This window comes from Cavia porcellus, unplaced genomic scaffold (genome assembly GCF_034190915.1).
Source record: "Cavia porcellus strain 051 isolate PalLab524CR breed Dunkin Hartley unplaced genomic scaffold, mCavPor4.1 scaffold_8, whole genome shotgun sequence".
Classification (NCBI taxonomy): domain Eukaryota; kingdom Metazoa; phylum Chordata; class Mammalia; order Rodentia; family Caviidae; genus Cavia; species Cavia porcellus.
Genome location: NW_026947491.1, coordinates 45,748,644 through 45,773,999, shown reverse-complemented (window position 1 = coordinate 45,773,999; position 25,356 = coordinate 45,748,644). Strand labels below are relative to the sequence as shown.

The window sequence follows — 25,356 nt, the reverse complement described above, 5'->3', positions numbered from 1 at the left end:
GAGTCTCCTGTCTCATTAGACCCCAAAGTCTTCTCCTGAAGAAGTGAGGGAGACCCCACACACCATACAAGGGCTCCCTCTGCCCTCCTCCAGAGGTGATTTCTTTCCTCATTAGGAAATTCTCCGCTCCCTTTTTCCGACTCCTTTTCCGAGCGTTTACTTTGTACATCTGGAAAGGAGGGGGAGGAGGAGGGGAAGTGGAGAGGAGGGGGAAGAGCCCAAGCCCGCCCAGTCTGACCCAGGCCAGACAAACGGCCTCCAGCTGGGGCTGGGGAAAGGGGGTGGAGAGGTGCGGCCCCCCCACGCCCCTTTGGGGTGGGGGGCGCGGGCTCGAGGCTCCGAGGACCCCGGAATGCCCCCCCGCCAGCCCCTTCGCCCGGCGGGGGGAGGGCTCAGTCGGGAGTTTGGCAAACTCCTCCCCGCGTTGAGTCATTCGCCTCTGGGAGGTTTAGGAAGCGGCTCCGGGTCGGTGGCCCCAGGACAGGGAAGAACGGGCGCTATGGGGAGCCGGACGCCAGGGTCCCCTCTCCGCGCCCTGCAGCCGCGCTGGGGCGCCCGGCGCCGACCCGCGCTGCCTCGGCTGCTGCCGCTGCTCCTGCTGCTCCTGCCGCCGCCGCCGCCCGGGGTCGGGGGCTTCAACTTAGACTCGGAGGCCCCAGCTGTGCTACTCGGGCCGCCGGGCTCCTTCTTTGGCTACTCGGTGGAGTTTTACCGGCCGGGGACCGACGGGTGAGTGGCAAGGATCAGGGGCGCCGAGGGGGCAGGGGGCCGCCTGGAGACTGGGGGCGCGGCCGGGGTCCCCAGGGCCGGGGGCTGGAGGTGGAGGGCGGAGTCTGCAAGGACCCGAGCTGCGGTGTTGGGGGCCTCGCTGGAGCGGGGGCTGGACCGTGGCCGGCGTGGAAAGGGGCCTGGAGTGCAGGACGATCAGGGGCGAGACATGTGTTGAGTGGGGAGAGGACACGAAGCTAGAACTCTGGGCAGGGGTTTCGGGGCCAAGGAGAGGAGAGCGCAGGAGTGGAAGCTGAGGGTCTCGGGCTATCGGGGGACCGTGGCGGATGGGGACGCTGAGGGGCATGGAGTCCAGGAAGAGCCTTGGGGGACACGGGGAGCCATTGTGCACAGAGGAAACAGGTCGGAGCTGGACGAGCTTTGTGTACCAAGAAGGGGGACAGACTGAGGGGGTCGGAGGTTAAATGGGGACCGGTCTCTTCCTCCCCTCCCCCCTCAATTCAGACTAGGAAAAGACCTGGAAGGGGAACGGCTGCTCCCTCCCCTTTCTCCTCAGTCTTCAGCTTCGCTTTCCACCCCCAATCTATTCACACTAGGGGACCTAAGAACTCGGGGAGAGCCCTAGGACCCAGGAACTGGGGGTGCTGGAGCTAGAGGTGGACTCAGCCAAGAGCAGTAACATGGATGTGTCCGGAGGGGTGTGCGCGCGTGTGAGAAGGGGGGTGGGCGGTTTCTCTCTTCCCCCAGCTCTTGGGAGGAAGAGAAAAGCTGATTTCCTGTAGCTAGACCTGAACTGAGACGGAGACTTCTGGGGCTGGGGCCGGGGTCGGGTCGGAAGCCGGGGAGACTCCAGGTCGCTGGGCCCGAGAGCATCCGAAGAAAGGAACCAAGGATCCTGAACCCTTCTAAGGAAGTTCCTTATTCCCAGCTCAGCAAGGTGACAAACTCTAACCCTGACCACCTGGAAAGTGAGGTGCCACAGGTTTGGGGAAACCAGAGTTACGGCGAAGGCCACATTAGAACAAGAGTGTTTGTTTAAGTATTAGGGGGTTGAGAAGTAAGTGGGGAAGGTGACCGCTCTTGGGCCAGAGACCCCCAGAAAGCCAGATTTCCGATCCACCGTGAAGAATGACTGGAGTGATACCTTCTCCCCTGAGTGCTAAGCTTTCGATTTTTCCCACCAACACCCTGCCCTCCAGCAGCACCTCAGGGTTTAGTGGGACCTCTGTCAGGTGAGCTATTCTTACACATGAAAGTTAACTGCTGGCTAGTTAATTCAGTTGGGGAAGGGACCAAATGTCTAATTTGTCCAGGGGACTTTGGGATGGAAAAAAAGATGGGTAGGTCCCAGCTGTTGGATCTGGGTTTTTCAAGGTCCCCACCCAACCCCCACTCCACCCCCTCTGGCCTCTTGCCCAAACACCATTGCATCAGTCTGGCCTGGCGCCTCTACCAGGCCTTGCCTCCCCCAGGCCCCTCAAACTTGTTACTGCAACCCCAGTGGAGTAGAGTCGATGAGGATCTCCCCTTCCAGCATATCCAGTTATCTGGCTTTTAACCTTCCCCTCCCTCTCCTCAGTGTGTCATTTCCCTTTTGAAACACACCCCTGAAACATCTGGACTTTCACATATTCCTGATCCTCTAGGTGTCTGTCTGGCCCCTGGCCTGATCCTACCATCCCTGAAGGCATCTTCTAATACCGGACCCAGTGTTCTCATCCTCTCCTCTCCTCTCCCCTCCCAGGAGAGCCCAGGTGTCCCGCTTATACTCCTTGCTCTTCTACCCTCTGTGCAATACCTCTTAGAACAGCCTTCCAACTTTCTGCCCCAGAGCTGACCTCCCTCCCACCACAGCTGGGCCTTCCATTCCCTCCCCTCCACTTGAGAGAGCATAGCTTCCCTCCAGGGGCCACAGCAAGGGGGTGGGGTCTTGAGATTCTTGGTCCATCCTGCATCACCTCTCTGGTGAAGAGCAAAGCAGCACTGGAGGACAGAGGATTGCCACAGAGGTTGCACAGCAGGAAGGACAAGGCCTGCAGTCAGTCTGCGCTGGGCACATCCCCTTTGTGGTTACAGACCTGTACTGAGACTTTGTCTTCCCATGAAGCTCAGATACACAGTATTATAGACGAAATGAGGAACTGACTGAGTGTGGTGGCTCACGCCTGTGATCCCAGCACTGTGGAGGCTGAGGCAGGAGGATTGTTGCAAATTCAAGACCAACACAGACTACAAAGTGCACTTAAGGCCAGCCTGAACTGCATAGTGAGACTGTCTCAAAAAAAAGACAAAAAGCCAGGGTTGGTGGCACATGCCTGCAATCCCACCATTCAGGATGCTGAGGCAGACAGATGAGTGCGAGTTCGAGACTAGCCTAGTCTACAAAATGAGTTCAAGGCCAGTTTGAACCTCATAGTAAAACCTTGTGTCAAAAAAAAGACACCAGGGGGAGAGGGAGAGAGACCAATGCATGGAGCCATGGGAGTTTTCCTTCCTGGCTACCACTTTTTTTTGGTGCTGGGGATCAAACTCACAACTGCAAGGCAGGCAGCTTATGCTGCTGAGCTAAATCCCCAGCTGTTGTTTTTTTGTTTGTTTGTTTGTTTGTTTGTTTTTTGGTCTTTTTGAGACAGAAGCTCAACTAATAGCCTCTAAGAGCTCACTTTGTAGCCCCGTCTAGCCTGAAACTCACGACATCCTCCTGCCATGCCCAATTTCTCCCATTTCTTACTTGCTTTTAGTACCTTCTTCTAATCGCGATGGTAATAATAGTTCCTCACATTCCTTTAGCACTTTCATATGATTTCTTCATTGGATTGTTACAAAAGTCCCCATGTTAAGGCTGGGTGTGGTGGCACACGCCGGTAATCCTAGCACTGGGGAGGCGCACTGGGGAAGTAGAGGCACAAGGATGGCTTCACTGTGGCTACAGAGTGAGTTCAAGGCCAACCTGAACTACATAACAAATCCTTGTCTCAAAAAAAAAAGACACATAAAAAAAAAGAAATAGCCTTAGTGTTAAAAAGAGAAAGTGCAAAAAAAAAAAAAAAAAAAAAGAGAAAGTGCTATTGCCCCATTTTAGATATAGAGAAAATAAAGCTTCAGGATCATAGAACCTTAGAGCTATTCAAGGGCAACTCATCATTTATGAGTGGAGGAGACTCTATAGTTAAAGACAAGTGACTTGGACCTGGACACTCAGCCCAGCTTTTTGACCTAAGCAGCTGGGGAATTTGCTTCCTTCCTCAACCAACCAGGCATTTCCCTTGTGAGTGCACTTGGGGTTCCAGAGCAGGTGTCCCCCTCTGGTCTAGCCAGAGCTACTGTAGGAACTGGGCTGTGGTCCACTTTCTCCTCTCCACCCCGACCTTGTAAGGCCAAGAGAGTCAAACAGTAACTGAGTATTGAACTGAAACTTGGTTAATCAGAAGCCTGGCTGGAGAGATAGTAGAGAGGAGAGAGGGAGATAAATAGCCAATGAGGTAGACCAGAATCCTGGCCAAAGAACCAAGACCTTCTGATTCTTATGCTGGGAAGGATTTCTCACCCTGGAAATGTTATTTAACTTCTCTGGAACTTAGTTTTTCCAATGATCACATGAGGATATACAACTACGTGGGAGTATCAGGACCAAGCTGGCCTTCCTAACTGCACGCGGCAACCATGGGCCATCTGTGTTAGACTGAAAAGCAGTAGTTCATCTCTCTAAGGGTCAGCTCTAGAATCTCAGGGCTGTAAGTCTTCAAAATAAATTACAGCAATTACTTATCCCATCTGACTATTTTGGAAGATTTCAGTTGCAAAACTGCATTTCTTAGGGAATAATTCATTGCCTTTCTCATTTTTTTTTTATTAACCAAAAACATGTATAGCTGCCAATCAGAGTTTCTGACCAACATGAGATAACCAGGTTCCTCACATGAATTGATATAATTCCAGCCAAAACACATTTGAAGTTTAAATTAGCCTGGGCTACCTTATCAGCTAAATGCATGATTTCCGTTAGGCTTTATGAAATATTGAAAATATCGCAAGGACCCTCCTTTGTTATTTCCCGAGACCCCCTAAGTCCTGACTGCTGCAAAATTTAGGAAGCTGGAACTAGAAATGGGAAAGTAAGAACAAACTAGCTTATGTTTCATCCTTGGCACCAAGTGCCACATCTGGCATGTGCTGGGGCACTGTGTATTGGATTGACTTGGTCGTGCTGGGTATTAAGGCTTCTGAATCCTCTGGCAGTAGGGCCAGGGTCCAGGGCAGCATCTAGATCTGTGTCCCAGGCCCACATGCAGGTATCCTGAACCTTTGCACAGGCTGCCCCTGGCACTTAGGCTTTGTAAGGCCTCTCTTGTCACCTTCCAATCCTGCTAAATTCCAAGCATGCTCCTCAAGCCATCCCAGGATTAGCCCCTCCCCAACAGCAACGGGTGTCAGACAGATTGGGAGTGGGGTCCCTGGGTCTCAGTCCAGACAGGAGACTTTGAGATTACCCAGAGAAAGAAGGAAAGGGTATTGCTCAAGTCTACTCTGAGTTAGAGCCTAAACTCCTGGCTCCTTGGTCCAGTGGTCTGCAACAGGTTGGAGGCCAGCATCCTCCTTCCCTGGGGTACACCCCTCTCTCCTCACCCAGCCCTGAGGCACTGCAACCTCATCACCAGTGTAGCCTACTGGATTTAGCAACCAACCAGGTCTCCACGCCTTTGGCATGGCTGGCTCCCACCCCTCAGCTGGATGCAATCCTGAGTGGGAGGGGTGGGGCTCAGCGGGTGGGAGACAAATGGAGAAGTGTGAGGTTGGAAACAGACAGGAAGCCACAGGCAGTAAACATTTCCTGTCCCCAGGGTAACCAAAGCTGGTACCTCCCCTCTCCACCCCCCATAACTTCAGGAACTCTCCTTCTGCCTCCCTGCTTGCATTCCTCTAGAGTCTAGACCCTGCTTTCTGTCTCCTCCATTCTCTTCTTCTGGCCCTTACAGGCCCCACCCACACACACCCTACTTCGGCTCAGTGGGCCTGTTCCCTGCTGTTTCCATCCCCTATTCCCTTTGGAAGGTACCCCAGTCTTTATGACCACTACCATAACCCCCCTTGGCCTTCTTTTCCAGTAAGAAAGGCTGGGGAAGATAACATCAGTATCAGGAAAGGGATGGGTATGGGGAATGTTGAAAACTGAAAGAGAACAAAAACCAATAGAGAAACTTAAGGTCTGAGGTCAAGAGAAAAAGAAAGGACCCAAAACTGCACCAAGAAAGCAAACACTAGGGACAGAGGGAACAAGAGACAGGATCCATACCAGAGGCAGACACTGGAGGAAAGCAGAGGGCAAGGCTGGCAGGGCTAGTTACCCAGGCTGCCACATGCAGGCTGCACAGGAGACCCTGGAGGAGAGTGCCAGGGGAGCAGAGGGCTGCGTGGAAGCCTTGGTGGCAAGGGCTTATGGGTAGTAGAGGCAGCACTCAAGTCAGAAAAGCTGCCCAGATCTTAGCTATGACTGTCCCAACCTGGGACTCCATCAGAAGCAAACTTCCCTGGGAAAGGAACTGAGCTACCCTCTAGAAAGCAGACCTCAGTAGAACATAGTTTGAATTCAGTCTTCTGGGATGGTATATTTTAAAGGGGTGCAAGAGCTGAGCTAGAGACCTGGCCAGGAAGGTGAAGATTGCTACAAGGTCCTGGGGCGAGGACAGGCCCAGCCCAGGCCCAGGGAATTAGTGTGTTTTTAACCTCTTATGCTTCTCTGTCCTCCACTTCTGCTTGATTTCCAAGATTCACATTTTCCTCCTACACGCCCCAAAGCTGGGCAGCAAAGCAGCCAAAGGCCTGGGTCGTGCGTGGCTCAGGGAAAGGATTTGGCTTAGGAGAGAGGGCATGGGGTAGGTGATTGGACCCTAAAGAAGACCCTGGAGTTCCAGGGACTGTGCATCTAAATTGCACCCCCACTTTTTGTAGTGTGTGTGTGTGATACTGGGAAGCAGACCCAGGAGTACTTTATCTACTGCAGAGCTATATCCGTAGCTCTTATTTATTTTGAGATTGGGGTCTCACTAAGTTACCCAGACTGGGTTTGAATTTGCAGTCCTCCTGCCCCGTCTTCCCAAGAAGCTGGGATTATAGGCATGTGTCACCACACCCAGTTTTAAATTGTTTCTTAAAATAAAAGAAGAGCTGGGTGTGGTGGTGCATGCCTGTATTCCCAGTGCTTAGCACTCAGGAGGCTGAGACAGGAGGATTGCTGCGAGTTAAAGGCCAGTTTGAATTACGAAGTGAGACCTCCAAAGTTTCAGTTTTCTATCATAGGCTGTATATTCCATTTGACTGTTACATGTTCTCTTTCCTCTGGTACTAGTAATCAAACCCAAAATCCAGAGCCTTGAGCATGCTGAGCACACTCTACTCTCAGCCAGGCTCTGCATCTAATCTTGGCAGGTAGGGAGATGGAAAAGCTGGGGTCTGGCCCCTTTGACTCGGGTTTTTATAAACAGAGGAAGGTAGGAGAGGGAAGAGGGTTGGGGGAGGTAGGTTAGTGACAGCGGCACATGGGGACTGCCTGACTCCAGTCAGGCCTCTGGCATCTGTGGCATCTTCTGAGATAAAAATACAATTGGTGGGGGGGACGTCTCTCCCATCCCCATGCTGCCTGGCCCAGAAGCCTGAGACCTCCTGCCTCCAGAAACCAACCCAGAACTAGGAGCCACCCTAAACCTCTTCTCCCTGCCATCCACAGGGTCAGCGTGCTGGTGGGAGCGCCCAAGGCTAACACCAGTCAGCCAGGAGTGTTGCAGGGTGGTGCTGTCTACTTCTGTCCGTGGGGCACCAGCCCAGGGCAGTGCATGCCCATCGAATTTGACAGCAAAGGTAGGCCCGTGGAGTCCTGGGAGCACAGCGGAGTGGAGTGTAGCAGTCGCAGCTGGGGGTGGGGCCTGGAGCGAGGAGCCGCCCACAACACACAGCTCAGAGCAGTGGCTCCCTGTGGCACTCATTCCACGTTCCCAGCCCAGCCCAGAGAGGGCGGGCATGATTCAGAAACATGTGGCTCTCATTTCCACTGAATCACTCACAACTCAGGGAGGCCAGGGCTGCAGCACAAAGACAGGGCAGAGACTCAGACTACTCAGTTCCTTTTACTAAGCACTGAGTGATAGTGCACACCAGGCACTGTAACAGTACTTCTGCTGCAAGCTTAAAAAATGATTCAGCACTGCCCTCACAGAGAAGGAAGTCCTGAGCTGCAGAGATATGGCCAGGAGTCAGACCAGCAGCTCCACTCAAGAGGACTTGCTCTGTGCCAGTACTGGTGTGAGTGCTCCACATACCTCAGCTCACTTAATCCTTTCAACAACCACCTTACATGTGAGGAAAGAGAGGTTAAACCACTTGCCCAAGGTCGGTCACCTAGTAAACAGCAGAGTAAGGGTATGAACTCAGGGCAGCTCTCTCCAGAGATAAAGATGGTGAGAGGACAAACAGAGGACAACATAAAATAGTAGAGGGCTCACCGGGGATGTGTGAAGAAGGCCCTGGTTCCATTTCTAGAAAAAAGAGAGCATAAAAAGGGGAGAGGGCTTGAAGGAAGGGAAGGGGAAATGTGAAAAAAAAGAAGCAAGGCATATATCATACAGGTACAAACTCCCTATGATGAATGTGATCATTATGTATATCTAAAATGCACAAAGAAAAAAAAAAAAGAGAGTGGGCGACAGCTCACTCCAGAGGCACTGGGTTCAATTCCCAAAACTGCCAAAAAGAGAAGGAAAAAAAAAGAAGAATCATGAAACAGCTGGGCAGGGTGGCACACACCTGTGATCCCAACACTCTGAGAGCTTGAGGCAGGAGGACTACAAATTGAAGCCCAGCTTGGGAAACTTAGTGAGACCTTGACGCAAAATAAAAGGAAAGGAGAGGGGATAAAGCTCAGTGCAGAGACCCTATGTTTAGGGTTAATCCCCATATTGGGGAAAAAAATCGTGAAACATGACAGAGTTGCTATACCACTAAACTACTACCTACCCATCTCCTAAACAAACTGATTTTAGGAAGCCTGAAAAACAAGTGAGAGGGCTGGGGGTTTAGCTCAGTGGCTCAAGCACTTGCCTGGCAAGCATGAGGTGGTCCCTGGTACCACAGAGAGAGGGAGAGAGAGAGTGTGTGTCAGAGAAAGAAGAAAGGTGTTCATATAGAAGGCAGAGAGGAAGTTTGGAAAGACAGACAGACAAAGATGAAGAAAACACAGAGCTGGGCGGGGCTCACCTGTAACCCCAGCAGTGGGGAGACTGAGGCAGGATGATGACACAACTTTAAGGCCAGCCTGGACTATATAAAGAGACCCTGATTCAGGAAAAAAAAAAAAAAAAAAAGAAGAAGAAGAAGAAGAGAAGGAGGGAGAAAGGAGGAAGACGAACAGAAAGGAAAAAGTACATAGAACAGGATGCTACTAGTGACACAAGTCCAGATACAGACAAGAGGTGCAGCCAGTCACCCTCTTTCTTGGGAAGCAACCACCCTTCCCACCATGCTGTGCCTCGGCCCACTGCAAGCATCTTGTCCCAGTGGGATGAGGAAGCAGAGGGGCCAGAGGAGGCCTGAATCGGCCCCCTCAAGTGGGTGGAAATCGTCTCAGGCTCCCCTCACCCACAGGTCACAGGGCCTCAGGGGCTAGGGCTGTAGAAATATTGGGCATCCTTAGGCTACAAGCAAGTGCACACTAGAGTATAGCTGCCCAAGGCCCAGCAGGACCTCTTCTCCTCTCCCCAAGGCTCCCGGAACCTGGAGTCTTCCTTGTCCAGTGCAGAGGGAAAGGAGCCTGTGGAATACAAGTCTTTGCAGTGGTTCGGGGCAACCATTCGAGCCCATGGCTCCTCCATCTTGGTGAGCAGCCAGGGGGCTCTGTGATGCCAGTGGCCAAGCAGGCCAGGCCTGGAGGGAGGGAGGGAAGGAGGAAGGAAAGGCTTTATGGGACCGCACCTGAAGCCTCTCCTCCGGGCCTCCAGGCATGTGCTCCGCTGTACAGCTGGCGCACAGAGAAGGAGCCACTGGTCGACCCTGTGGGCACCTGCTACCTCTCCACAGGCAACTTCACCCGAATCCTGGAGTATGCACCTTGCCGCTCAGGTAGGGGTGAGCAAGGGCCTGTGGCCAGCCCCGCCTTCCCTGCCGCAGTCTCTCCTGTGCCCAGGCTGCTTCCCCACAGCCCCCCTGCACCATGAGCTTTACTCCGTCCTCCACCTCTCTCCCCTCTCCTGTGTGGCCCATCTGTGCAGGGCTTACTCTCCCCACCTTCTCCCCCCACAGACTTCAGCTCAGCAGCAGGGCAAGGCTACTGCCAAGGGGGCTTCAGTGCTGAGATCACCAAGGTGAGAGGGTGACCAAGAGGAAGGGACAGTGGTGATGGACAGGGGATGAGAGCCAGATCCAGATGTTTGCCTCACCTCCTTCTCTCCACAGACCGGCCGTGTGGTCCTGGGTGGGCCAGGGAGCTATTTCTGGCAAGGTAAGCCTTTCTGCCCTCCTCAGCCCCTGGCACCAGCATGCCTTCCGCACTCCCTCCTCTGCCTCTGTGCCTCCTGGGACTCCTCCTTTGAGATTCATATCCCATTCCACCACCCTCTACATGCTTCCCTTCCTTGAACCAGACTCCTGAAATCCCACCCCAGGTCCCTGTCTGCGACCTCCCCTCCATCCATCCCCTCCTGCTCCCCTCCCCAGGCCAGATCCTGTCTGCCACTCAGGAGCAGATCGAAGAATCCTATTACCCCGAGTACCTGATCAACCTGGTCCAGGGGCAGCTGCAGACTCGCCAGGCCAGCTCCATCTATGACGACAGCTACATGGGTGAGTGAGCAGGTGGGGAGGGGATGGCAGGGGACAGCTCCAGTGCCCCTGTCCCCACTCATGTCCTTGCCTCCCTTCCAGGGGCGCGCTATGCTTGTCACATGCAGGCTGACCAAGAAGGGCCCCGGGGGGGGGCAGGCAGAGGGGACCTGAAGCAGGAACACTAATGTCTACCATCCCTCCTCCAGGATATTCTGTGGCTGTGGGTGAATTCAGTGGTGATGATACAGAAGGTGAGTGTCCCCAGACCTGGCCACAGCAGGGTGGGTAGAAGGAAAGAACCTAGCTAGGATATGCATACCTCACCCCAGCTGAGGTGAGAGGTTCATCGAAGGCCTTGGGCTGTATAGTAAGCTCAAGGCCAGTCTGAACTACATAGTGAGACTGTTTCAAAAAACCCCAAGAAATAAAAAGCAGGACCTCAACACTCCCCATTGCGCTGTGGCCCTTCCTCTGCCAGAGCTCACCACTGTCTTCTTTTTGCAGATTTTGTTGCTGGTGTGCCCAAAGGGAACCTCACCTATGGCTATGTAAGACCCAGCCTAACCTCCCACTCCCTCTCCTGTCCTTGATGAGCACAAATAACCATACCTGTCCACTATTTGTGGATCAGAACATGGGCTTTGGAGTCAGAATTGTGTTCAAGTTTCCCGGCATTCACTCTGGCTAAATCTTTTTGTTCTTTATTCATACTCTCCTTCCTGCTTAACCTCTCTGAGCCTCCGTCCTCTCTGTATAATGGGATAATAATAGTACTGAACTCACGAGGCTCTGGAAAGGGTGAAGTGAGATAATGCTCATGAAAATACTTAGTGAATTGTCAGGCTGTGTACAACGGGTGGCTGCTATTATTAGACTGTGACAAGTGCTGCTACAGATAAGAGTGCCATAGGGGTTCCTTCAGTGAGCAGTGTTTATCACGGAAGGTAAGCAATAGGAAGATGAGAAAGACATCATCCCCAATCTTATGAAACACTTCTAATCAAGTATGTGATACAAGACACACACAATTCTCATCTCAGGCGGAGCCACGATTGGTGCCCCCTCAGTCAGTGCAGCAGGCACTGTCATTTCTGGTTTTTCATAAATCTGTGGGGTAGATCCCATCATTTGCATTTTACACATGAGAAAGCTGAGTTCTTATGAAACCAAGGGAGTTGCTTAAGATCATCCAATTAGGAAATGGCTGGTTGGAGATTTAAAACCAGTTCTCGGGTTAGAGGTTTAGCTCAGCAGCTTAAGTGCCTGCCTGACAAACGTGAAATCATGAGTTCAATCCCCAGTACCAAAAAATAAAAATTAAAAATAAAAAAAAATAAAACCAACTCTCAACTGGGAAAATAGCACAGTGATACAGCACCTGCCTGACAAGTCCGAGGTCCTGAGTTTGGTTTGAAAAAAAAAAGGCCCTTTCTTATTCTAGAGTCGCAATCTTTATGTACCGTGATTAGGAGTTGAGGTGATACAACAGTTTAGAGGAAGGAGCAGTCTCTTTTTTTTCTTTTCTTCTGGGGATCGAACTCACAATCTCATGCTTACCAGGCAGGCACTTGTGCCACTGAGCTAAATCTCCAGTCCATAGCCTCTTTATAAAGATAAAGCAAGAGGGCATCTGGGCGGCAGCATGAAAAGGAAAGTATGTCGGGTAGTTTAGCAAGTTTGTGGGCTGATAATAAGAGAATATTGAGCCAAATACCTAAATCAGAGCCAGATTCTCCAGTGCCTTGGAAGACAAGCCAAGAAGCTGAGAACTGGCAGTGGCTGTGGGGAACTGCTGAGGGTTCCAGGCCAGAGGTAACCATCCTCCGTCACACTGGAGCAGTCAAGTCAGTCTTGCTGCTCTGAGGGGAGCGCGCTGAGGCAGGAAGAGTGGCTGTCTAGCATCCCTGGGTGAGAGCTCACACCAGAAATCACAGCAAGGAGGGTGGGGAAGGGAGCAGGAACCAAGAGACTGGGGCTGGGGGCAGGAGGGACAATCACCAGGGGAACACTAGGGAGACAAGAATGAGGGAGGACTTAGGGTTTGAACACCGTAGGCCTAAAGCCCCTGGGTGTACTCAGGTGTAATCACTGAATGGCTTCTTCCCACTGAGCCCTACTTTGGGCTCTGGGGAGAAAGCAGGAACAAAACCAAGCTTCTGCCCCCAGGGGCTTTTACATTCCTGTGGGCAGAAATGGGCAGCAAATATAAATGTGAAATCTACTAGTAGTTGATAAGTGACATGAAGAAAAATAGGGAAGTATCCCTGAGGTGCTGCTGCCCAGCATATCGAGGGAAGGGAGGGACAAGTGGACTGCCTCTCTGAGGAATGCCTGCTCCCTCTGATCCCGAATCCATCTGTCCTTTAGCCCTGGGCTGTCCAGGGCCAATAGACTTATCTCTGTACCCCTAGGTCACCATCCTTAATGGCTCAGACATCCGATCCCTCTACAACTTCTCAGGGGAACAGGTGAGGACGCTCCCCAGCCCTGCTCCGGTTGGGCCCTCTGCCAGCCACGCTGCTTCCTTGACCCAGTAACATTTCTGTCTCACCCTCCCTAGAGCCTCTGACTGGCCCCTCACAGGCCCCCAAGACCCTCTTGGTTGACCCTTGCCTTGTTTTAACTCGTGTGCCCTTTTGTCGTGCTCCCCACCAGATGGCCTCCTACTTTGGCTATGCCGTGGCTGCCACTGACATCAACGGGGATGGGTGAGTAGAGGAGAGGACGCACCGCGGTACCTGTCCCATGCAGGAGGGAAGAGAGGGTATGGACAGCAGCCAAGCGGAGTGCATTCCAGAGCTTTTTCTCTGGGATAAGGAGATAGCTGAGGGCTAAAGATGAGAAATCTCAAGTCCTTGACTTGGGTGGGAGGGAGGATCCCAGGATGCGTGGGATTTCTGGTGCTAGAAATGGGGTGATGGTAGCATGACAGGGTATCAGGGTATCTGGATCTGTCCTTCTGTCCCAGGCTGGATGACCTGCTGGTGGGTGCACCCCTGCTCATGGAGCGAACAGCTGACGGGCGGCCTCAGGAGGTGGGCAGAGTCTATATCTACATGCAGCATCCGGCTGGTATAGACCCCACACCCACCCTGAGTCTCACTGGCTACGATGAGTTTGGCCGATTCGGCAGCTCCTTGACCCCCCTGGGGGACCTGGACCAGGATGGCTACAATGGTAAGCACCATGGGTTCAGGGAACCAAGGACGAATCCAAAGGGATTGGATACAGCTTGGAGGGGAACCCTGTAGCCTGGTGAGCTGGGACCCTGGGAGTTGTAGGGAGAGGGGAGAGGGTCTGTCACTGCTATCCTCAGAGCCCCATAACCTTCCCAGGAGAAGTGTGAATCTTATTAGTAAAGTCTGGTCTTAGTGTTTGAAAACAATCGGGCCTCATGGTGCATGATTATAATCTCAGAACCTGGGAGGTTGAGGCAGGAGGATGGTTGTGAGTTTGAGACCAGCCTGGCCTACATAAGTGAGCCCAAGGCCATCCTGAAGTGCATAGTGAGACCCTGTTGCAGGAAGACAAGAAAGAAAGAAAGAGAGAGAAAGAGAAAAGAAAGAAAGAAAAAGATTAGAAAAAAGAGATTGAGAAGTGGGGGTAAATAGGATCTTGGGGTCTAATAAGAGAAATTTGGTCCCCCTGGATTCACAGCCTACTGACTGACGCATACCTACTGTGTGTTTGCAGATGTGGCTGTCGGGGCTCCCTTTGGCGGGGAGACTCAGCAGGGAGTAGTGTTTGTATTCCCTGGGGGCCCAGGAGGGCTGGGCTCTAAGCCTTCTCAGGTTCTGCAGCCCCTGTGGGCAGCGGGCCACACCCCAGACTTCTTTGGCTCTGCTCTTCGAGGAGGCCAAGATTTGGATAGCAACGGATATCCTGGTGAGTTGTGCCCAAAGCCTTTTGCACCCTAAAATTCCCTGGTCAGAGCCCTCTACCCACGTCTTTACCTTTCCCAAGCTTCTGGGTGCAATCCTAGGCCGAAGCCACTAGAGGGCGGTGTCCCCCAGCTTTGGCCTACTTGAGCAATATTGTAACAGGCTACCAGGAAAAAAGGATCCTACTTTGGGGCTTGCTTGTGAAGACTGGTTTCTTGACTTCTTACAGATCTGATTGTGGGGTCTTTTGGCGTGGACAAGGCTGTAGTGTACAGGTATGAACTCCAAGGGGCCACTGAAGCAGGCTGAGGACACTGAGAATGGAGAATTTCTCTTTGAGCTACGGTTGGGAAAATCAGTGTAGAGAAAACTAGTGTCATGGCCTAGAGCATCGTGTTCCTGTGCCCGGGTTTCAGAGGAGTCTTAATGCTGTTTACTCCACATTCCATTCGTGTTTCACAGGGGTCGCCCCATCGTGTCTGCCAGTGCCTCACTCACGATCTTCCCTGCCATGTTCAACCCAGAGGAGCGCAGCTGCAGCTTGGAGGGGAACCCTGTAGCCTGGTGAGCTGGGACCCTGGGAGTTGTAGGGATCTGTGCTGGGGAGTGGGCAGGGAATCAGGTTTGCCCTAGGAAGGGGACAAATGGTGGGTGTCCTCATCTGGGTCAGTTTGAAAGGTTGGTGGAAGACAGGACACCTGTTCTGGTTACATTAGACTGCAACTTGGCTTTTCTCTTGGTCTCTCTCCAGCATCAACCTGAGCTTCTGCCTCAATGCTTCTGGAAAACATGTCCCTAATTCCATTGGTGAGGGAGACTGCCTGGCTGGCTGAGGGATGGGATGGAGGGGCTGGGGGCCTGGACACCTGCATTCTTTCTGGATAGATTAGGAAGTAGAGACAGACAGAGCCTTGTACCTTCTGTGCTCCTGGCTGCAGGTTTCACAGTGGAGCTCCAGCTGGACTGGCAGAAGCAAAAGGGAGGAATCCGGCGAGCTCTGTTCTTGGCCTCCAAACAAGCAACCCTAACAGAAACGCTGCTTATCCAGAATGGGGCTCAGGAGGAGTGCAGAGAGATGAAAATCTACCTCCGGGTATGGCTCCAAGGTGGAGTATAGACTAGCTAGCGGCTCTTTCACTTCTGAGTCACCACAAAAAAACTTTGGGCCCCCATGAAAAAAGAGGAATTGAGAGATTCTTTCATTGAGGAATGGAGCTGGGGACAAAGCTTTTGGGCCCCCTGAACCAATGAGGACAATCAGAACTAGGAACCAAATAGATAAAAGGAAATAGGCTGACAGAGCCACCGAGACCCCACAGTCCCTTTATGCTCTGAACTCTCTCCTCTGGCCCCAGAATGAATCAGAATTCCGAGACAAACTCTCCCCGATTCATATCGCCCTCAACTTCTCCTTGGACCCCAAAGCCCCCACGGACAGCCATGGCCTCCGACCAGTTCTGCATTATCAGAGCAAGAACCGGATAGAGGACAAGGTGAGGAAGGCCACAGGAAGGGCCCCAGAGGACCAAAGCCCGGGCACCTGGGAGCGGGGCCTGTAGAACAGAAATGGTAGGCCAGCCCAGTCTCAAGGGTGCCCTGCTCCCCAGGCTCAAATCCTGCTGGACTGTGGCGAAGACAACATCTGTGTGCCGGACCTGCAGCTGGAAGTGTTTGGGTAAGTGGAGTCGACAGTGTGCCTGGGGAGTCCAGGCTGCATCTGGCACCAGAAACAGTGCAAGATCTTACTAGCTGAGTGACCACGAGAAGTCACCGACCCTCTCTTAGCTTCCGCCTCCTTCTGGGGCTTTTTGTTTGTTCGGTTGGTTGGCTGTTGGTGGGTTTTCTGAGACAGAGTCTCACTCTGTAGTCAGGCTGGCTTGGCACTCCCAGCTGTCCCCCTTCCTCAGCCTCCTGAGGGACTACAGGAAGGTGCTACTACACCCAGCAGCTTCTTTATGTAGTTGGAATAATAGTATTTATTTCTCTGGCTTTCTGAAGGATTAAATGCAGTAATCAACAGAAAGTTTCTGGCCTAGTACCTGCCATAGTGTTAGAACTCAGTTAATGGTGTCTGTTTCTACCATATATTTTTTCACAGTTCATTGTCCCAATTTGAGGATTAATTCCCCAGTGTCCTTTTCCCTGTGTGCCTCCTCCAGGGACCAGAACCGAGTGTACCTGGGTAACAAGGACACACTGAACCTGACTTTCCACGCCCAGAATGTGGGTGAGGGTGGTGCCTACGAGGCCGAGTTGCGCGTCACTGCTCCTCTGGAGGCCGAGTATATAGGATTTGTCAGAAACCCAGGGGTGAGAAGGGACTCTCAAGGGGGCCCTGGGAGGACAACCCCTAGAGGGGACACCAGAACTAACTGTGCTCACCCAACCTCCAGAACTTCTCCAGCTTGAGCTGCGACTATTTTACCGTGAACCAGAGCCTGCTGGTGTGCGACCTGGGCAACCCCATGAAGGCAGGAGCCAGTGTAAGTCTAGAACAGGGTGTGGGGAGCAGAGAGGGCTGAGAAAGAGGACCTCGGGACAGTGACCAGCCCATGCAGAGCATAACTGTGGCACAGAGAAGGAGGGCTGAAGCTGGAGCATACGGCAAGTGCTTAGTCTCACAGCCCCCTCCCCGCCCTTCCCACCCTGCAGCTCTGGGGTGGCCTTCGGTTCACTGTCCGCCATCTCCAGGACACACAGGAGAACATCCAGTTTGACTTCCAGATCCTCAGGTAGGGAGCAAGTGGATAGAGCTGGGACCAAGACGGGCAGAAGTGGAGTGGGGTGCCGGAGAGGCTATGGCAGGCAGCACCTCAGTCTGGCTTCCATCCCACAGCAAGAATCTCAACAACTCACAGAGCGATGTGGTCTCCTACCGGCTCTCCGTGGAAGCTCAGGCCGAGGTTTCCCTTAATGGGTCAGTGCCCAGGCAGAGGGGCCTCCTGGGAGGGGCGACAGACCTCTGGGGAAGGACACGGATGAGGTCCCTTCCACCCTCTTCTAAACCACACCCCTTCTCAGTGTCTCCAAGCCAGAGGCCGTGCTCTTCCCAGCCAGTGACTGGCATCCCCCAAACCAACCTCAGACGGAAGGGGACGTGGGCCCTGCTGTCCACCACGTCTATGAGGTAAGCAGAGCTTCAAGGCAGGCAGGGAGAAAGAGCAGAGGGACGAGCTGGACGGAAGCTGGGTGGAGAAGGACAGTGGCCGGGACCAGAGGGAAGGCCAAGGAAAGAGGAGGGAGTGATGTACAGGGTGTGTGAGTACAGCTGTATCAAACGGCGTCAGCTGAAGAGGATTTCATTTCTGTCCCTTGAGTCCTCCCTCAGTCCTGAGGTAGGAGCCCTGCAGCGGGACGGGGACTATGGTGGCCAGGGACTCGGTGGAGCAGAGGCATCCCCTTCCTTCTCACACTGACTGTGCTCTTGTCTCTTAGCTCATCAACCATGGCCCCAGCACCATCAGCCAGGGTGTGTTGGATATCAGCTGTCCCCAGACTTGGGAAGGTCATCAGCTCCTCTATGTGACCAGGGTTACAGGACTCCCCAACTGCACCACCAATTACACTCCCAACCTGCAGGGCCTGGAGGTGAGAAGCCTGGACACTGGTGAGGGGCAACTTTAGTGGGCCAGGGCTGAGGGCTGGAAAGGGTTGTGGAGGCCTGTAAGAGGCACTGGGCATGTGCCCAGGGCTGGGACAAGGTCATCAGAAGGGACAGAGCAATAGATACCTCCAAACCCAGGAAGAGAAAAAGACTTCTCAACTGTATTTCATTCTGTCTAAATTACCCTTCTCTATTGCTTAGCATCCTCCAAGGACTCAGATCTATGGCATCTCCTACAGGAAGCCTTCAGTCCTCTTTCTCTAGGCCCCATACCTGTTTTGTAGTGTACTTACTCAAAGGCATTTCATCACATGAGTCTACGAACTGTTAGGCTCAGGGGAAGCCACATCAGAACTGACCAAATTCCCATGTTCATGGAGCCTGAACTCTGCGGAGAGTAACAGACAATAAAAAACCAAAAAGAAAACAAAATTACAGTATCAAAAAGCGGTGAAAGGGGGCTGGGGATTTAGCTCAGTGGCATAAGTGCCTGCCTTGCAAGCAGGCAGTCGTGAGTTCGATCCCCGGTACTGATAAAAAGAAAAATAGAGGGGGCTGGGGATTTAGCTCAGCGGCATAAGCGCCTGCCTTGCAAGCAGGCAGTCATGAGTTTGATCCCTGGTACTGATAAAAACGAAAAGGACAAAAAAAAAAAAGTGTAAAAAAAAAAAAAAAGAAAAATAGACCAAAAAAAAAAAAAAAAAAAGCAGTGAAAGGGCCCAAGATATACCTCAGTGGTGCAGCACCTGCCTGGCAAGTGCAAAGTCCTGAATTTGATTCCCGGTACTCACAAAAAAAAGAGAGAGAACAGTTAAAGGGCAGAGCCACTTTGCAGGGACTGCAGACACTGGAGGCTAAGCAATGATAGGGAAACTTCTTGATGAGATAATGGTTTAAACTGAGGCCTGGAAGACAAGGACAAAGCTACCCAGGAGTTGGAAGAGCATTCTGGATGGGACAACCAAGGCCCCGCAGCAGGAGCAGGGGCCCGATGATTTCTTCATACATCTTCATGTAAATTGAAGCCAGTTTTTAATTAGTGCTGTATTTCAGCACTGAGCTTATGGGGTGCACACAGGGGCAGTGGGTTGGGTGGGTCTGTAAGGAGATACAGGCTGCCTTAGGCACAGTGATGGGGTGGAAGGCAGCTAGGTTCTCACTCCTTTTCCAGTTGGATCCTGAGGAGGCCCCACACCACCTGCAGAGACGGGACGCTCCAGGCCGGAGTCCTGCCTCCTCTGGGCCACAGGTTCTGGTAAGCTACACTGGGAATGAGGCCTTCGCCCAACTTTTGATTACTTGCTTGGGCTTTGAGAACCCAGAAGGGCAGAACTCTAGGTTCAAACTTCCTGTTTCTCCCCCAGAAATGCCCAGAAGCTGAGTGTTTCAGGCTGCACTGTGACCTCGGACCAGTGCCTCGACAACAGAGCCTAAGTCTGCAGCTGCATTTCCGAGTCTGGGCCAAGACCTTCCTGCAGGTGAGGAAGCCTCCCGTCAGTCCTGACCCCCAGAGCCCTGACTCTGGGACCTGTCCAGACCTTTCCCTTGGCCTACTGCCACCTCCCCTCTGGGTGCATGGACAAGATACACCAGCTCCTCTTGCCTCGACCTTTCTAGGCAAGCTGTGTATTCTGGGCGCCACCTCGTGGCCAAAGTGGGAGTAACTGCTTCCCTTCCAAGCCCATTCAGAAAAGGAGACCAGTGGGCAAAGAATGTAGAACTGAGGTAGAGATGAGTCCGCGGTGTCCACGCAGGCAGTTGTAACAGTAATAAAGGGAAGTCAGTTGTTGGGCACACATTATGGGCCAACCATTGTCCTAAATATTAACCCACATTAGTAATGCAAAAAACTGGTTTTTATTGAACATATAGTCATCTGGTTACACGTTCTTTAGTTAGAATTATTCCACTTCACATTTACTATCTCATGTGAACAACATCAGGGGAGAATGAGTCTGAGATCAGGAGAGATTCTGGGCATGGTGGTGCATGCTTGTAATTTCAGCATTCAGGAGGCTGAGGCAGGAGGATCACAGTGAGTTCTAGGCCATCTTGGGCTACATAGATTTCAAGGCCAATCTGAATTACATGGTGAGGAAAAGATCACAGCCTAAACCAGATGGAGGGAAGCTTTGTCCGCAATCTCAAGAGGGTGTGCCCTGAATTCCCTTCCTGACCCACAGAAGGAACAGCTACCATTCAGCCTGCAGTGTGAAGCTGAGTACAAAGCCTTAAAGATGCCCTATCGAATCCTACCCCAGCAGCTGCCCCAAAAGAAACTTCAGGTAAGTCCAGGGCCAGAGGTCTGGGCCAAGGAAATAGGGCCCAGACTGCTGAGACTAGGCCTGGAACATGGGTAGGAGCAATAACTATTTATTGAGCGTACTATGTTCCAGGAACTATGCAGATGTTGCAGATAGTGGTAAGGAGCAGTGCTCACAGCCTAGCGGGCAATGCTAGTCCAGTGTGACAAATGCCAGGGCGTTTATGGAAGCACATTCAAGGAAACCTTGAGCTCATTCTCTTGGGGTCATAGAAGGCTTCCTGGCAGAAATGAACTGTAAGCTGAGTAATAAAGGAACTTCCCAGGCTAACTATGCAGGAAAGGAAGACTCTGGGCAGAAAGAATAGCAGACCAGAAAGCTCAAAAGTAAGAGACAGGGGCTGGGGATTTAGCTCAGCGGCATAAGCACCTGCCTTGCAAGCAGGCGGTCGTGAGTTCGATCCTTGGTACCGATAAAAATGAAAAAGACAAAAAAAAAAAAAAAAAAAGTAAGAGACAATGTAGTACACTTTAGGAACTTGTGTCTTTATGTTCAGAGTGCTGTTAGCTCAAAAAGAACAGTAAGGGGAGTCTAGATCCAGCGGCAGGTGGGGCCCATGTGTCAGGCAGGCAGAGTTTCTGTGTTCTCATGACCTGTCTGGACTTGCTCTGCAGGTGGCCACGGCTGTGCAGTGGACTAAGGCAGAAGGCAGCAATGGTGTCCCACTGTGGATTATTATCCTAGCCATCCTTTTTGGCCTCCTGCTTCTAGGTCTACTCATCTATGTCCTCTACAAGGTCAGCTATATCCTGCCCACAACTTGGCCACCCTCTCATCAGCCTCTGCCCTTGAACCCAGCATAATCCCAAGTATACCCCTCCAGGTCAATCCTCCAGCCATGTGCTCCCAGCCCTGCCCTGGCTACTTGCATTCCATCCTTATCCCACCCTTCTCCTTCTATATGATGTCTCCCTTCATCCTGTAGCCCCAAGCTCAGAAAGAGTTCGCTTGTCACAGGATGATAAAGTTACCCATATTTACCAAATCACTATCAGCCACACATGCCAAGTACAAAGCATTTGTGCTGTTACTTCCTCCAAAAGTCCATGGTGGCCAACACTAATTGATTGTTTTAGAAGTGACCTAGAAGCCTTAAAAGGCAACCACTACTAAGCAATCAGACTTGGCATTTGAGTTCAAACTGTTTTCCCCTCCTGGCTTAACTGGAGGCATCTTTAAGCACTGGGAAATAAAGGACTCTTCCCCATACTAAATCACTCCCAGTTTTAGCGCTCCTGTGCTCACTGGACTTCTGGAAGGAACAGTCTTACTCTGAGCTCAAAAGCCACTTTTACAGAATGGGGAGATTGGAGGCACTAGAGTCCTTTTCATTTTTTATTAAGATAAGAGCTGCAGAGAAATGGCGGTATCTAAACTCTCCCTTCTTTTCCTCCTTCTCAGCTTGGATTCTTCAAACGCTCCCTCCCATATGGCACCGCCATGGAAAAAGCTCAGCTCAAGCCTCCAGCCACCTCTGATGCCTGAGTCCTCCTGATCACAGACTCCCGATCCTGAAGAGCCAGTCTCCCCACGCTCAGCCTGCTGACGGGGAGGGGACCGGACACTTCCTGAAGGTGCTGAGGGCCAGGGAGAAGCTCCTCCCTAGCCCAGAGACATACTTGAAGGGCCAGAGCCAGGGAGGGGGGCAGGAAGCTGGGGATCCCTCCCACCATGCACTGTGAAGGACCCTTGTTTACACATGCCCTCTCGTGGATGGAGGGCTCAGACCCAGGGACAGAGGCCCCAGCCTTTCTGCAGTCTTTGCATTTTGGAGTTTCTGAAAACAACGTGGAACTGTAACTAGGAAATCAGTTACAGTTCCCTGGACCATGCATGCCATCAGGACTTCCTGTCCAGCTCCAGCGAGCTTTGCCAAAGATCCACAGGAAACTCCAGTAAGAACCCAGGACCAGGGGAGTGAGACCTGGCAACTGCAACAGCCCCACCCTGGTGGGCCAACGAAGAACACTAACCGTGGATGCTTCCCCAGGACCAGCTCAGGACAGATCCCACACAGGTCCACGCTTGCCCAGAACCCAGCTCCAGGGGAAAGCAGAACTTGAATGGAACCAGATCGAGTCTGAGGCTCAGGGTTGATTTGGAACCCCGACTCCAGACATTGGTAGCCTAATCCAGGCAGATCCAGGACCACATGTGGGTCTGCTCCAGACCTGGGCCTGCAGGCCCAAATCCCTGACTCGGAAAAGTCAGGAGTTGCCCAGGACCCTGAGGAGGCCGTGGTGGCAACAGATCTGGAACCTCAGCCTGCAGACTCAGACCCTGTCATCCCTCCCCGGAGAGGGGGCCAGTGGGCCTGCAGAACTTGGGTTCTGCCCGCCAGCTGCACTGACGCTGCCGCCCCTCCTCCCTCTGCCTGCCCACCCCTTCCCTCCCTCTGCTCCAGATTCCCAGGACTTATTTAAACTCTGTTGCAAGTGCAATAAACCCGACCCAGTGCCCCACTAGCAGAGCTGCTGTCTGTGTCTTACCCCACTCCTTTCCAACTCATCCTGGATCCAGAGGGCTGATGGGAAGGGGATGCCTGTGTCTCGGCTTCTTTTCACTAGGATTCAGGAGTATCTCTCACACACACACACACACACACACACCCCACCTGGGATACTCAGGAGTGTAACCATCACCACTCCCCAGCCCCCACCCAACTTCTCTTCTGCAAAAGCCATGATGGAAGGAGTTTAAAAGTGAGGTTGGAATGCAAAGGCCAGGACCAAGGGGAAGGTGAAGAACATGCTGCCAGAGATATCCAGGCTTCCTTACGTCAGAGTAATTAAATGAGAAGAAAAAGCCATCGAACTAAATTAGATGAGAGCCAGTTAGGTTTTTCTATTATGTTTTAATAGTTGTTGTGTGCTGGTGGGAGGGGCAGTGTTAAATAATTTGCATACATGATTTCCTCTAATTTCTTTTTTTTTGTCTTTTTCCTTTTTATCGGTACCGGGGATCGAACTCACAGCTGCTTGCTTGCAAGGCAGGCGCTTATGCCGCTGAGCTAAATCTCCAGCCCCTTCCTCTAATTTCTAACAGCCCTGTGAAGTAGTTACTGTTAACCATATCTTCACAAGGGAAAAACAGCTCCAGAATTTATGTAACTTGCCCAAGGTCACATAACGTGATCCAGACAGATCAAAGTTAGCCATGTCTGACTGTAAAAGACCTCTCTGTCAACTGTGTCATAGAATTCTGGCCTTTGGAGGGAAATCATGCAAAAGGAGAGCTGTACGCCTCATCTCACCTTCGTCCTATTTCCCCAAGGTGGGGCCTGATCTGCAGGAAACGAAATGGGTTTGGAAGCTAACATGTCCATGTCAAGTTAAACCACAAAGTAACCACCAGAGGGCAGCATAGCCGCAAATTTATGGGACTTTGAGGAAGAGCATGTGAAGTTCACTGTCTTCTGATACCAGGGATATTTTTGTAAACTCGGGCTCCTACCTAGCAGTGCCTGCATTACCTCCAAGTATTTCTCCTGGGAGGCCAAGTATTGTGGCTTCTGAACCAATTTTATGCCTAAGGAACATCATCCCAAAGCCCATCAATACAAAGGGAGAATGGAGAGGGACAAGGTGAAGCTATCACCCAGGATTCCCAAGGACAACAGCCATGGTACAGGGCCCTGGGAATTCTCAGGGATAAAAATCCCATAGGGTAGGTGGCAGCAGCCAAACTCCAGGGGTCAGATCTGATTTTTTTTTTTTTTTTTGAGTTTGTTTTTTAACACAGGATCTCACTATGTAGTGCAGACTGACCTTGAACTCGTTTATGTAGTACAGGCAGGCCTCAATTCACTGTGATCCTCCTGCCTCAGTCTGCCAAGTGCTGGGATCACAGGATCCTCCTGCCTCAGTCTCCCAGGTGCTGGGATCACAGGCATGTGCCACCACACCCAGCTAGATCTGAAATTTCTATCACTGTTGCAAGGAGGAAATGAAGAAGGGAAGTGGGCTATGACTACTAGGCTGGGTATGGGTGTGTCAATGCATGGTGCCTGTGCTTTGAGAGTGACAAGATCTCTCCCATGGGTGCACAATACAAGGAAGGAATTCCTTGGGCTCAGAAATGCCACAGATGTAATCTAGTCCCAGCCTCTCTGTCCTTGAGCTTCATTCTCTGACTCTGGGCTGGATTTCCTCTTCCAAATCCCCCAGTCCTACAGAACAACCATGCCTCCCGCTTGAGACTTGGATGACCCAGGGGAACACAGGAGTAGGGGGCCTGAAGGCCTGAATGCTTTCCTTCTGTCTTCCGGTGGAGATGATCATGAGGAGGGAAGGGAGTGAAGAGCAGCTGGGGGTGTGGGAAGAGGGAAGGGGCTTGGAAGAGGCAGCTGGCAGGCGGGAAGATGATCTGGGGGTCTCAAGTTTCTTGACATCAATTAGAGCAGCCAGCCTGGGCTCATTAGTAGCCCGGGGTGCAGGGCTCATCAATAATGAATTCACCCCACATGCTGCCCCCCCAGCTTCCAGCAAGGTCACCCTGCCCTCCAGTCAGCCGCCTCCTGATAGTAAGCTAAACAACCCCTCTTCTGCGGCCACCACCCTAACTCAGAGTCCCTGGAAGATCACAGGAGGGTAGACAAGGGCTGAGAGTTAGGTGACTCATCACTGGTCAATTGTGCCTGGTGCTGGCCCTTCTGTAGTCTCCCGGTCTACTCAGGGTCTCCGGGGAGAACACTCGAGAAGAGGACAGAAGCAGGGTCCAAGGAGAAGTGGGCTTTCTGACTTGGGAGTCAAACAGAATGATGGCAGGTCAAACTAACAGCAAGAGGACCTCTGATAGGCCAAGAGACGCTGCCTTCCCCAAGGCCAGACAAGGGCAGCGAGGTCATGGTTTCCTAAGGTATCTGAGCCTCTAGATCAGTACAGGACCTGGGTTGGCACCCAGCATGCTCTTGCCCTTGAGCCAGAGTGTCTTGGCAGTGCAGAAGCAGATCTTTTCTCTAAACCAGATCAATTGGGTGTGGGCAAAAGATTGCTGGGCCCTAGAAATA

General features: G+C 52.1%; 1 protein-coding gene across 1 annotated transcript; it reads left to right on the top strand.

The window, feature by feature from the left end:
- The first annotated feature begins 256 nt into the window (after nt 1-256).
- Itga5 (integrin subunit alpha 5) lies at nt 257-22,813 on the top strand. The gene is made up of 30 exons (XM_003476235.4): nt 257-729; nt 7,454-7,584; nt 9,482-9,594; nt 9,717-9,837; nt 10,018-10,079; nt 10,171-10,216; nt 10,432-10,557; nt 10,746-10,790; nt 11,044-11,087; nt 12,951-13,007; nt 13,195-13,247; nt 13,508-13,716; nt 14,233-14,424; nt 14,650-14,695; nt 14,883-14,984; nt 15,172-15,227; nt 15,359-15,513; nt 15,776-15,913; nt 16,028-16,095; nt 16,580-16,730; nt 16,814-16,903; nt 17,073-17,152; nt 17,257-17,337; nt 17,442-17,547; nt 17,856-18,008; nt 19,196-19,279; nt 19,389-19,502; nt 20,208-20,309; nt 20,963-21,085; nt 21,750-22,813. Exons 1-30 carry the CDS (start codon nt 353-355, stop codon nt 21,831-21,833), a joined length of 3,309 nt encoding a protein of 1,102 aa, XP_003476283.1. The 5' UTR covers nt 257-352; the 3' UTR covers nt 21,834-22,813.
- The last annotated feature ends 2,543 nt before the right edge of the window (nt 22,814-25,356 follow it).